At 32.7% G+C, this 13,250-nt stretch overlaps 2 protein-coding genes across 3 annotated transcripts; one reads left to right on the top strand and one right to left on the bottom strand.

Moving 5' to 3' along the window:
* LOC109329736 (WEB family protein At1g12150) lies at nt 70-3,617 on the top strand. Of its 2 annotated transcripts, none has more exons than XM_019563511.1 (4): nt 70-440; nt 610-637; nt 786-979; nt 1,546-3,617. In XM_019563511.1, exons 3-4 carry the CDS (start codon nt 815-817, stop codon nt 3,136-3,138), a joined length of 1,758 nt encoding a protein of 585 aa, XP_019419056.1. In that variant the 5' UTR covers nt 70-440; nt 610-637; nt 786-814; the 3' UTR covers nt 3,139-3,617. The 2 variants fall into 2 exon arrangements, with proteins under 2 accessions (XP_019419056.1, XP_019419055.1); XM_019563510.1 differs by having other exon boundaries at nt 735-979.
* On the bottom strand, nt 3,969-9,157 carry LOC109329737 (SEC14 cytosolic factor-like). The gene is made up of 11 exons (XM_019563512.1): nt 8,975-9,157; nt 8,833-8,861; nt 8,195-8,278; nt 8,018-8,071; nt 7,717-7,794; nt 7,491-7,544; nt 6,171-6,230; nt 5,971-6,066; nt 5,341-5,442; nt 5,145-5,225; nt 3,969-4,658 (listed from the first exon to the last, which is right to left on the bottom strand). Exons 1-11 carry the CDS (start codon nt 9,027-9,029, stop codon nt 4,335-4,337), a joined length of 1,017 nt encoding a protein of 338 aa, XP_019419057.1. The 5' UTR covers nt 9,030-9,157; the 3' UTR covers nt 3,969-4,334.

Raw genomic sequence — 13,250 nt, 5'->3', positions numbered from 1 at the left:
ATATAGGGATGAGTTGTCACCTTTCATCATGATGTATCATCCTACCACAGGGGGTGTTGGCAGTTCAGATTGATATGTACCATGTTGACCATTTGGTAAATTATATCTACTGTGAAATGTCTATCTATAGCATAGTTATCGTGTTCTATCGTTATCTCTATTGGTTGTATTTGCCATATCAGATCCATTATAGAGAAAAACTAATAATAATGTAAAAAATGATAAACCACGTACAAACGTGAACAACTACGTAGTAACAATATTCTAGAGAGGGAAGTGCCATTTATGTATTTGACAACCCTATATGGATGGTATTTACTATCAGCACCATAAATTTCTCTGATCCTCAATCTCAAAATAGCATATAGCTAATTCTACATCCTACCAAATTTATCTATCTATATTTTAGGATGCTCCTTGTTTTCAATGGTCATAGAAAGGTAAATAAGAGTTGGAATTAATAGGAACATACATTGTTATCTTGGTTCTTTTTGAGTTCCAACATCTTTGATTTGCAAGTACATTTATCAGGATTCTATCTGATAAAGTAAGAGAAGAAACCTTCAATCTTCTTATCTGTTTCACTCACATAAGAATATTGCATTGCAGGGCATTCCTTGCAACATTTAGCACCAAGGTTAACATCATTTATTCCTTTATGTTAAGATTTTCATGTCTAAAAGTTTTACAATATGGTGCAACATTCATACTATGAGTTTATTATTGCTATGTAGTTCATATAAAAAGACTTGTCTTCAGAGTGCTTATTGCTATTTATATTGAAGATTAAGGTTTGCAATTAAGACCGAAAAATATGAGCTTCAGAATCAGAGATCAACCTAAGGATGTAGTTTCTCCAAGGGAGATTGGAGAGATTGACACAAGGGCACCATTTCAATCTGTCAAAGCTGCTGTTAGTTTATTCGGCGACGTAGCTGTCTCCAAGGAAAGACATTCTATCAAGAGAAGATCATCAGAGGTAAGCATCAAATGTAGCTTTTCTTCAAATATATCATAGGTTCATGATTCAGGACATAGTGTAAGAAAATTACAATCTTTTGTAGTTGGCATGACTCATATGATTGTGGATTAGACACTCATAATAAAGACATAGGTCCCCTTTGTCATGGCATGGCACAGCACACAACTTCAGGAAATTCAACAATGCTACTCACATTTAAGCATGCAATTTAGTATTTTAAGTTGCGGTTACTGTGATTACGGTGTGAATTTGTTTGTGATTAAAAAAATGCTTTTTAATTCAATGCGGCTCAAATGCGACTCGATGCAGTTATGTTATGGCTTGATGCGACCGCATCGTTGTGATTCGGTGTCACATCACAATTGTGCATGTCATCTTAAGAAAGTATTGTAATGATAATAATATAAAAAGGGATGAACAACGATTCCAAATGAACCACATACTTGTATCCGTATCACCTTACTAGTAACTATGATTGGCCTTTTTTGCATTTTTTCGGGATTCAACAATAGTGTCATTTTTGTGTAGCTGTTTTCAGAATTACTAATTTTTGTAATATGCAGAACGTACTGGAAAAGGAGACACAGCTTCTCTTGGCCCAAAGAGAATTCAACAAGATAAAGAAGCAGCTAGAAAAATCTGAGACTACAAAAGCTAAAGCACTTTCTGAGCTTAATAAGGCCAATGTGACACTTAATGAATTGACAAAGAAGCTTACCAGTGTGAGAGAATCTAAGCAATTAGCAATGGAAGCGGCCGAAACAGTGAAGAACCAAGGGAAAGAACTTGAAAGGGCACTATCCAAAAGAGCCGTAGGATATCAAGCTTGGAAACAAGAACTAGAGCATGAAAGAAAAGAGTACACGATAACTGTTACCGAACTCGATGCTTCCAAGCAAGAACTAAACAAGATCAGGCAGGATTTTGATGCAGCTTTAGAGGCCAAATTGGCTGCATTCCAGGCAGCAGGAGAAGCTCAACGTTCTGCGAAAATGAACTTAGAAAAGATCAATGAAATCTCGAAGGAAATTGCAACCATGAAAGAATCAATTGAACAAATGAAGCTTGCATCTGAACAAGCACAAGAAGAACAAGCAAAGGTCATGAGAGATAGAGAAACACAACTAAGTTATTACCAAAGTGCTAAGGAAGAAGCGCAGATGAAGTTGATGGGTTTAAAGAGTGAATATGACCCTGAACTAACTCAAAATCTAGAAGCCAAACTTGCTGAAATAAGTGCAGAAATTCAGGATCTTCAAGAGAAGATGAAACAAGCACATGCTTCTGAGATGAATTCTGTGAGAGTAATAACTTTGGAGATTAAAGAAGCCACAAAGACACTGCAGGAAGTTGCTGCAGAAGAAAGTTCCCTGAGAAACCTTGTTGATTCCCTTAGGACAGAACTAGAACAAGTGAAGAAAGAGCAAAATGAATTGAAGGAGAAAGAACAAGCAGCAGAAGCTCTTGCTGCCAACCTAACCGATGAACTACAAGATACAAAAGAAGGTGCAGGACCCGAGGCTGAGGCAGGTTCTGTGGAGGAAACTGAAAATTTCAGGCATGAGACAAATTTGAAACTGGAGCAGCTAGCATTGGCGACAGAAAATGCGAGAAGAGAAACAGAAGAGATGAGAACAAAAGCTCTAGAGCTGAAGCAAGAGGCTGAAAAATCCTGTGCCGTGGCTGAAGAGTTGGAGAAAAAACTAGAGCCTGTCCTGAAACAAGCTGAAGAAGCAAAAGCAGAAGAAAGAAGAGCCATTGAGGAGATGAAGATTTTGAATGATATGGACGGGAGAGTCTCAGATGCTGAAATCAATGGCAAGATTGTTTTGACGGTTGAAGAGTTTGCGGCTCTGAGTGAAAAGATAAAGGAATCTGAAGATATGATTGAAAGGGCAGAAGCTGCAGCAGTAACTCAGGTGGAAGCAATCAACACAAGGAAAAATGAAGTAGACAAAAAGGTGGAAGCTAACTTGAAAGCAATAGAAGAAATAAAGGCTGCAACAGATATGGCTCTAAGGAATGCAGAAATGGCTGATTCTGCAAAAGTTGCAGTGGAAGGTGAACTGAATAGATGGCGTCAAGAAGAACAAAAAATGGAATCCAATTTGAATCACTCAGATAATTCTCCAAGACCGATCTCTTTCCACGCCTGAAGATGAATTCCAAGTCTCACAGATGCAGATGGGATAATCATAAGAAACAAAGGAGACCATCTTGGTTGTTGCATTGGCTTTTTGCATAATGGGAGGCTTCTTGCACTACATGATCATCTATTCATTGAAAGATATGTCAATGTTGTCATCTTTTAGAAAACATTGTGCAAATGCGAATGCTCATCGTTAACAACATCCAGAATTCTTGAGTTGCTTCTCTCTAGAACCCTCAACAGAGAAGTTTATGGTTTTTGTACATTTGAGGGAAATCAATTTAGATTTAGCAGTTGTTTAGATTTCATTATTTACATGAATACAATGCTGAAGAAGGTTGAAAGCACAGAAAATGAAGCACATCTATTTTACTTCCCCATAAACCATTGTTTCATTATGAATGTATAGCATAGATAACAGGTTTTTGTAAGTAACATGTATACTATGGTTCTGCAATACATCATCACAATCATATTTGAATTCTCCTATGGCATAACACCAACTATGCATGCCTAAATGATTTTTACACAAGTTTTGTAAAACACATTGCACAAAAGTCAGTATAAATAACATGACCCTTCAAAAAATATATTACTAAATCAGCTTCAAATTATTTTTGAACAAAATGTTTAGCTAACAGTAATAGTAATGTCATTTATTGGTGTAAGATTAATTTTAATATCAGCTGCAGTTGTCCTACCACAGATCCTACCCAAAATTTGCATCTAATTAGTGCAAATACAAGTAATTTCATTTATTGGTGCAAACTTCAATTTCATAAATGACAGTGTAATTAGATCCCAACCTATGTTAGGACTTGGGGTTGGAATCAATTGAGTTAGGTCTGCATAAAAGTTAACACATTTATATCAAAGGCTAGTTGGAATATATCAAGCATGGTAAAGATTAAACTTTGAAATGAAACACAAAGGTGAAATATTATATTTCACTTTTCTCTCTTGCATTGTGGCACAATGCAAAGATAGGATCCAGTTTATGATGACTACTACTACTACAACTACTATCTGAATCTCTCAAGCTTAAATAACAAGGCTACTAAACTAGTTCTTCAGAACCTTTGTTCTATACTGGTTTGGTTCAAATAGTTCAGAGGATTTACAGGACTGGCAAAAGACCAGATTGCCAAGTAATCATTGGCTGTTAACTAAGCAGTGCAAATCCTGAATGAAACTACAACATAATCAATCTTCAATCACCATTGATTTAAAGGCCATGTTGTAATCTGAATCCCCATTGGTGCCCTTAAACTTGTGTATCTCTGACTCTATAGTCTTGGCAATCTCTTCTTCCTCGGCAGGTGGTTCGGGAAAATCTACATGGAAAGATCCCTGCTTGATAGGTACAACAGCTTCATGGATTCTGGATTGCTGCTTCATGTAATTGTAGAGCTCTTGATGGAACGGATGATCCAAGGAATAACAATTTTGACTTCCAGTCACTGAATGTTTGGCTGATCCAGAGCCTTCTTTTTTACAGAAATGCGGCAGAGATTCGTAATCCATGACCTACATGCCAAATTTTATTTGTTAAATTCAATTGAACGTAATAAAAACAGATAATAGGTTACACTTACCCTAGATTTAGTCACCAGTTTTTTCTTACAAAAAAGAAGAAAAAAACTAATTCACATGCTTATTAACAACTCAACAACTGGATAAAACGTGAATCAATTTTTAGAAACGATACATGAACTTCCAGGAGATCAACCTGCGCTACTGCTACTTTTTATAGAAAAAATGCAAGCAAAAATATGCTAGAGAAACACAAATTGCATTAGTGAAGTTCATAGGTTTTTTTTGTAAAACCCTAACTTCTTTCGCTGTCCGTATCTAGAGTTTATGGGGGACAGGTTAAGCAAGTCAAACTATCCTAGGAATATGATAAGGATATATTTGGAAGCTGATAAACATTCAAAACAAGATTGCGAAGATCACCCATACTTCTCTAAGAAAAGGCAAGAAATAATAAAATAAAATAATTACAAATCTAACCTTCAACAGCTCATCTCGTCCAGAACCTGGCAAGACCTGCACTTTTCTTCTTGTCCTCTCTTGTAAAAGTGGCTTCACAACCTGCTAATGCTAAGTGTTCAATATTATGCCGAGGTTTCAATAGGGGCTCAAATATAACCAATACATTAAATAGAAATATCATATAGGAAACCAAGTCATAAGAATAACATCTTACCTTCCAACAAGCTGAAAATATATATGGGGCATTTACAATGTAATACGTATTTGTCTTCTCAGGGTAGTTCAGATCATCAATTGATGATATTATTGTCAGCAACTGCATCAGCACGAAAGACAACTCAATGATAAAGGAGGTTTTCAAACAACAACAACAACCAAACCTTAATCCTACTAGGTGGGGTCGGCTACATAGATCGAACAATGCCATAGTACTCTATTGTAAATCATGTTCATTGACAAAACATTAATCTCAAAAAAATTCTTAATAGTTTTGCTTATGATTTTTCTTGGAGAGGAAAATTGTTCACGAAAGTTTTCTGCCATGTGTTTGTTCATGAAGCAACAATAACAGTAATATTTTAGCCTAGACTCACAACAATGGAGTGAAACTTTGAGTATCCATACTAATTTCGGATATGCTATACTTTACTGATCTATGTACGTTAATGAATTCAACACAATGTGATACTGTCTCGATATACCAACTCTAAATGGCCATACAACTCAGGATTCAAATATAAACTAGCATGCTTCTCTTATTAATATCAAAATGCATTATTAATACTTATCAATCCACTGGTAATATGAGTATGACATCCCTGTAGATGTATGAACTCAAAAGTACCTTAATCTGATTCAGAGCTGATAACTTCAGGCCAGTCATATCCAAAACCTTTATACATGTAGTAATGGGCCGCCCATGTTTCCTTGATGCAGAAGGCTACAGGTATATATGAGTAAAAACTTGAGATAATTGGGCAAAAGCTTAAAAAAATAGGTCAATCAAGCAGTAAATCTTAGTAAACTCCAAAGACTAATACCCACCAGGATTACACAATCACGATATTCATTAATTTGAATGTGAGACTGGACATAATAATGGACCTGTAATCATACAACACTGATGTTATAAGATGTGAACACAAAAGCCTTTAATGTTTTTTGGTAAATGAGGTAGTAAGGTAATAACGTGTGTGAAATTACATCATATCTAGTTCCTACTTTACATGCAATATTCGGATTATGCGTCAAAAGTAGAAGGGAACATAGCCTGGCCATGTTGTACACCACGGTCATGTTTCCCTAAAATTCCTCAATGCAATGTGCATTAAGAGGAATCAACACCCATGCAGAAAAGAATCTTGATTTCAAATTGAAAAGATAGAGTGAAGAACTGAATATATAGTAGAGGAAGAGATTGAGATTAAACGGGGCTTAGTGGCAGATAAATAGAAAGGGAACCAGCCGCAGAAAGAATGGCGAGACCAAGGGACCGAAGCCACAAGGCAGAGTTGGAGATTGTTTTTATTTTATTTTCTTTTTCTCCTTTACTATTTCTATCATGTTTAGATTCATGTTGTTTATAGCTTGTAGGCCACACAGTTTTCTTATTTTAAGAATTGAGATTAGCCCTTTGATACAATTAGCAATGAAGTTTTTATTTTCTCTTATTAATTTTTGTGTGTTTTCGATTCAGTTATGTTATTCTTAATGCTTGTGATCGTGTTGGTACTCACTATTGGATGATCATAGATGTTCAGGGAAGAACTGAGAGGTGAACTCTAATATCTGACATACATAATTGAACTTGAGATTTTAAATCACAAGAAATATCTTAGATTTTAACAAGTTTGACAGGTTTTAATTACCACAAGAGGAGTTATGTATATCAAATATGCTACTGTATTCAGAGAGGAAATAATTGTTACCTTAGGATAATTCACCTTCAAAACTAAGCATGATATGAGAAATATCTTTATGGATTTGTTAATATTCATGGTGGTGAAACTAGTCTTTGGAATAATTCCCCTTCTGAATTAATTTTATTCTTATATTCTTCTTTACTTTAATTTATTAGGCCTGGATTCTTTTTCTTATAATTTATTTGATTTATATAATCTGTAATTAATTGATACTCAGCAGCATGTTCAACTCGGATTCGATAATTTTCATATTACTTGACAAGACCCGAACGCTTGTGGGCACATCAACTTATTTGGGAGCATCAAAGAGATGGAGCAGCCACTTTCTGGAAGAGTATAGCTTCACAAACCCCTAACTCTACACAAGGCTTGAAGATAATGCAATAGATAGTTTCCAAACAAGGGAATTTTCCCTTTTCTTTTTCTAACAAAATAAACTTACGGATGCTTTGTCAAATGTGCTAAGCCCAACACCAATTGCAAACACAGGCAGACCCTGGAAAGGAAGGGAACTAAAATTAAAAAGAAAGAAAAAGAAATATAACAAGAATTTTGCACAATTTAGATCGATGTCAATAAATGCATGTGGATATAGCATAATCTGCACATTTTGAGAAGGAAAAACTTTCAAGCACAACTAAGGAAATATTAAGTGTTAGAATGAGCACCTCCCTTGAGTACCCTGACACCCCTATAAGTTGTGAGTCGCGCACTGCTCTGTATAAATCAGGAGGGACAATTGGTTTCTGAAAATAAAATACCAAAAGACTAAACAAATAAGAAATCATTCTAATCTATAATAGATATACATATTAGTAAGGTTTAGCCTTAAATATATAAAGGAGCGGCAATATAATATAATCTAATAAAAGGGACCTCAATAAATTCCTTTTTTGGAGAGAAAAAAATGAATTGCTAAAGGTAGCGTCTCAGCAATAATATAGAAGGATCAGCAAAATGTAGACTTACGGATAATATGTTGTCAATCTCATTTTGTACTCTCCAGATTAAACAATCAACTAACTGAAGCATAATAGAGACGTTGTGTTACAAAAAAATCAGACATCATAATAAATTTACAACTATGAAGAACACATTAGCATGTCATTCCAAAGAAAAAACACATCCACCAAAGATATATCTTACCATTTTATGTGCCTTGGAAGCATTCCACTCCCTTGCTCTTAGAAACCGAACTAAGTTTTCAGTCACAAGTCCTTGATGAACATTCTGCAAATTACAGCTATTAAATTTCCAAAAGGGAAAATATAATTCTCCCTAGTGCAATTTATATATGAAATTTGCAGCCATCGTGAAACAGAAAATTTGTTCATGACATATGGTTTGTCAATATAGTTAAATGAAGAAGTTCTGAGATCAATGAAATAGAGTTGAAGAGAATCAAGTTAATAGTTATAGAATTATTCTCTTCAAATAAGTTATGAGGCTAAAAAAACAATTTAAAGCTTTGATTATATCCTTGAAGCAAGTTAATGAAGTTATACTTAGAACTTAGAAGCAAATGCTACATTGATTGAACTTGTGATACACTGATACTTGAAAATTGAAATCAGATCTCAAGATTATGGAGACATTTAGGTACATCAATTCAGAGAAATTCAGGGTTTTTAAACCAAAGTAAAGACAAACCCAAAAACCCTAAATTAAAAAGGGTAATTAACACACAGTTAAACAAAACCATTAATAGCAACTTGAATTGAAAAATTGAGAATGATTAAAAGCAAATCAGATCAGATCGGAGTAAATAAAAAGAGATAACTCACCTGAAAAGTTTTCTTCAGTGGCTCCTCAACTATCAATACCATCATTCATGAACACACACAAAAATTAAACAATTCAGAAATTGAGAATGTGGGTATGCTAGAAAAAGATGAAAATCAAAGATTAGTATGAAAAAGTTTCAACCTTGATCCATAAGAGCTTGAAGCTGGTTAAGGGCATCTTGGGAAACCACCCCCATTTTTTTTCTTCAGACAATGAAAAACACAGAAATTTACTTAACCGTTTTGTTCTTGTGTTTTATAGCTTTTTGGTCGTTGATGGGTTCCTTCAATGTTGTTAGTTAAAGACTTTTCATTTGTTTAAGAGAGAGAGAGAGAGAGAGAGAGAAATGAGTGAGTGTGTGTGAATGAGACTGAAGAGAAAACTCAACACATCATCTTCAATATTAGTCTAAATTGACTGTCATCAATTTCAAATGCTGTTGTTCAATTTTGAGTTATTCAAATTCATTTCATATTTTTACTCTTCATTCTTAGTTTTTATAAAAGATTTTGCAATAATTCTTTATCTCATGCTTTATCCACAATTCATGCCTTAATGTTAATGGCATTTAAATAAAAACATCACACATAATCTTGTAACAAATTTTATAACATTATCCCCAATTTTAATACATATTATAGAATGAGTATAATATTTACATATCATCGATGTAAAAGTTTATACATATGCAATACATTATTTATCATTTATTTGTATTATATTTTAAAGAATAAATTATAGTTAAATATAAATAGTGAATGATCTATACATCTTTTTCTCTTATAATATTTTGTTCCGTGATAATGGTAGTTTAAAATCTTGTAGTAATGACCATAATTACATATCAAATCTTAACACATATTGTGTGATAAACATAACCCAATATATACATTTATATCTTGTGTGTAATAAATATCACTATGAAGATTACATTCAGGTAGACATAACCCATCATAATCTTATGAGTGCCATTATTTGGCTAATAAATAATAATGGTTGGTAAATGATTGAGTTTCTTAAGCAAGACATTAATAATATATTTTTTCATATAGATAAAATTTATTTCAATAATCTGTATGTTTCCAAAAGAATTAGTCTTTAGCTATCGCCTACTAAGAAACATTCTAAATCGAGAATTATTGGAAATAGGAAAATATTTATATGATAAGTTTTGTGCATAGTCTTTACATTATTACTGTATTAATTATCATTCATTTTTAATACTTTAAAAAAAAGTAACTCAAATGAATAGTGAATATATATATTTTTATACTATCAATACATAAATTTAACATGATAAGTTGTTAGCTATAAAAAAAATTATGTCACTATTTTAGGGAAGCGTTTAAAGATGCTACCAAGTACCAACATAAAATTTTTATTAGAAAATTTAAAAATATAGATAATCAAGTCCAAAAAGAGAATGTATTTTAAGTTCTTTCAATTTATATGATATTTGTTTTATTTAAAATTTATTGTAAAAAACTATATAATTAAATTATTTGATATATAATGTGTACTTGTTTTTATTTTGTAATTGTCATTTGTTTTAAATCCTCAATTTTGCTCAAACTTTTATATTTAAGTTTTATTATATAGTTAAATCAGAGGACCAAATTTTTCTCCAGCCTACTAAGTTTCAAAAATAATAGTATATTTGACTCATGATTAAAAACATATTTTGATCCATGATAATGGAAACACGAGAAGTTAGACTATAGCTTTATTATTATGTTAAAATAATAGGGTTGAGATATAGAAGAAAAAAATGAATAATCAAAATAATAAATTGTGTTGATAATATTGTTAATGAGTATGTAATGATATTGTGATTATTTTTTGTTCTCAATGAATATATTGTGATTATTTTGATACAAAAGACTAACCTTCTAGTTAATAGACTTTTAGTTAGATAAGAAAATAAATCATAAAATAAAGTAATCTCAATTCTGTGTGATATTCGAAGATACCCCTAAATAAACATAATAGACTAATTGACTATATCTATGTATGTTACATCCTGCTCCATGAAGCCACGTCACGTCTAGACAAGAGTACTGAGTGTCGACTAGATCCCGAGCAAGGTAGGTTCCTCTAAGTACCTTAGGATCTTGTTCGGTCAACTGAACATATCATAGAAAGCATGTCGTTGACTAGGCAAGATCTAGAAGATGGTACTAGGACCACTATCTCTCCATCTGCATATCATGTTGTCTATACAAGATTGTCATGCTATCTGAACAACATAGGCATCTGTCACATGCCATCTACACCATGTACCCACTTTGTGCCAAACGACAAAGACAAACCTAGAATATGGCTACTAGGCCTACCACGTGTATGAGTCAACTATCTAAAGAGTATGGATTTGTCAGAGTCGTTCAACACGGATAAAGCACCCTTGCCTGTCTAGGACAGACCCAACAAGACCAGATAGTCGGCCATGCCAACAACATCTACTAGAGAATATTTCAAATACTTCTTCATTATAAATAGGGGACTCCCCCATAAGGAAGATATCTTAAATCTCGCTTATTTACTCTTGCATATTATTCTCTCTATTCTCAAACATTTTTCATATACTGACTTGAGTACCGGAGAACTTTTTCAGGCACCTCCTCAAGACTCGCAAATCAACCTCATGAGACACCTAGAAGAATTCTTATGCGGGCAGCAGCTCGTCTAGCCTGGATCTCACCACACAGAAAAACAATGTATCATTTAGATATTCTTTATAAAATAATTTAAAATATTATAATATCATATATTTTAATATACTATACTTTGTTTTTCTTTCTATATTAACTAATATTATGGATATATTAAGAGAGAGAAATTAAAGGCTTCAAACATCTTGATGAGATAAAATGCATATACATATAAGTCAAAAGGCCCTTATAGTTATAGCTTAAAACTAAAGTACTTTCATATCTTGTTTCATCAAATTGGGTGCTCTCTCATCCTCCAACAGCTGCATACGCAGGTTCCACAAACGTCATTGCAATGCATTATCATGCTCCACCGAACTTAGTGATTTGAAATCACTCAATTTGTTATTTAAAATGAATATTCATATCAATCAATCATGTTTTTCGATCTTATTAATTTAGTTTCTCAAAAATTAAAAAACTCATAATGATATTCAAAAATCTTAAATAGTAGTCAAATTAATTTTTTTAGCATATTTTACAACGTTTGATAAAAACTAATTTAACTTAAAAAAATAATTAATTGACATGAAAAATGACTAATTTGACACACGTTTAAAATTTTTGGAAACCATTTTTGGGTTTTTCAACTTTTGAGGAACCAATCGAAAGACATGAGGAACTGAAATGAGTATTTACTCTATTACTTAATTAACAAAAATAATAAATAAAAGAAAAAAAGTTATAGTAGTAGTCATGTACTTATTAGACAGAAACGTGCGATGCAATGTTGGTTGTTCTTTTTATGAACATTAAATACTCTTTGTTGTGTGCTATAGCACATATGCATGGACAAAAATTGGCTTATTGTGTATATTATATATGCATATCTACCATGTTGTTTATATAAACTAACAAAATGTCCAATGGGTGCTACAATTGGTTGGGAATATAAGTGGTTCTTCCAAGTACTTGTGTGCAAAGTTTTCTTCAGCACACTTCTTTATTTAGGAATAGGAAGAGTTGAGATTTTGGAGAATGATTTGGTGCACAACATGTGGTTGATGAAGAAAGAAACTTTGTTTTTAGGGTCTAAAGGTGATTACTTAGAAGTTATATATGGTGGAGTTAGTTTGATATTAATATGAGTCATTGTAATCTTGGTTTTGATAAAGAATGTATCTACACACTAATAGTGTAAAAATTTATGCAGTTATCTATCGTTAATTTGTATTACTTTTATTTAAAAATCAATAATAATTAAAAATACATGGTTAAATAATACAATAATAATATAAAAAACTCTTATATTGCCAATATATACGTATTTTTCTTTTATGTTCAATGCGTACCAATCTATTGCTCTTGTATTAAAACTTTCTACCTTTTTTAATAAATAAAAACTTTGGTATTGATAATGGCATGTAAAGGAGCCTTTCCACCATAAATAAATTAAAACTTTCTACCTTTTCATTCAATGACATGGGGATTTTATGGCATGTAAAGTAGCCTTTCCACCATTTAGGTGACTCAAAGGTTACTTTTCTCTAGTTAAGTCTTTCCATTATCTTACTCAAATACCTTAGAAAAGTTTACTTAAATACAATAGCAAAACTTTAATTTTACTATATAAGACCAGTTACATAGATCGAACGATATTTTAATGTTATACCATTAAAAGTCTACATCCACCAACGACTTTATTTGTATACAAGTTTGCCACCTAGAATCATAAAGCAAGACAAACACTAGGGCACTGTCATAGAAAA

The sequence above is a fragment of the Lupinus angustifolius genome, chromosome LG16, assembly GCF_001865875.1.
Source record: "Lupinus angustifolius cultivar Tanjil chromosome LG16, LupAngTanjil_v1.0, whole genome shotgun sequence".
Classification (NCBI taxonomy): Eukaryota; Viridiplantae; Streptophyta; class Magnoliopsida; order Fabales; family Fabaceae; genus Lupinus; species Lupinus angustifolius.
This window is presented reverse-complemented; position numbering and strand designations above follow the sequence as displayed.

Excerpts from the sequence above, each read along its gene's own strand:
- LOC109329736 (XM_019563511.1), top strand. The coding sequence starts at position 815 with ATGAGCTTCAGAATCAGAGATCAACCTAAGGATGTAGTTTCTCCAAGG. Across the intron at positions 980-1,545 it reads TCAAGAGAAGATCATCAGAG|AACGTACTGGAAAAGGAGAC; the intron begins GTAAGCATCAAA and ends TGTAATATGCAG.
- LOC109329737 (XM_019563512.1), bottom strand. The coding sequence starts at position 9,029 with ATGGGGGTGGTTTCCCAAGATGCCCTTAACCAGCTTCAAGCTCTTATG. Across the intron at positions 7,795-8,017 it reads AGATTGACAACATATTATCC|AAACCAATTGTCCCTCCTGA; the intron begins GTAAGTCTACAT and ends TTTTATTTTCAG. Across the intron at positions 5,226-5,340 it reads TATTTTCAGCTTGTTGGAAG|GTTGTGAAGCCACTTTTACA; the intron begins GTAAGATGTTAT and ends TAGCATTAGCAG.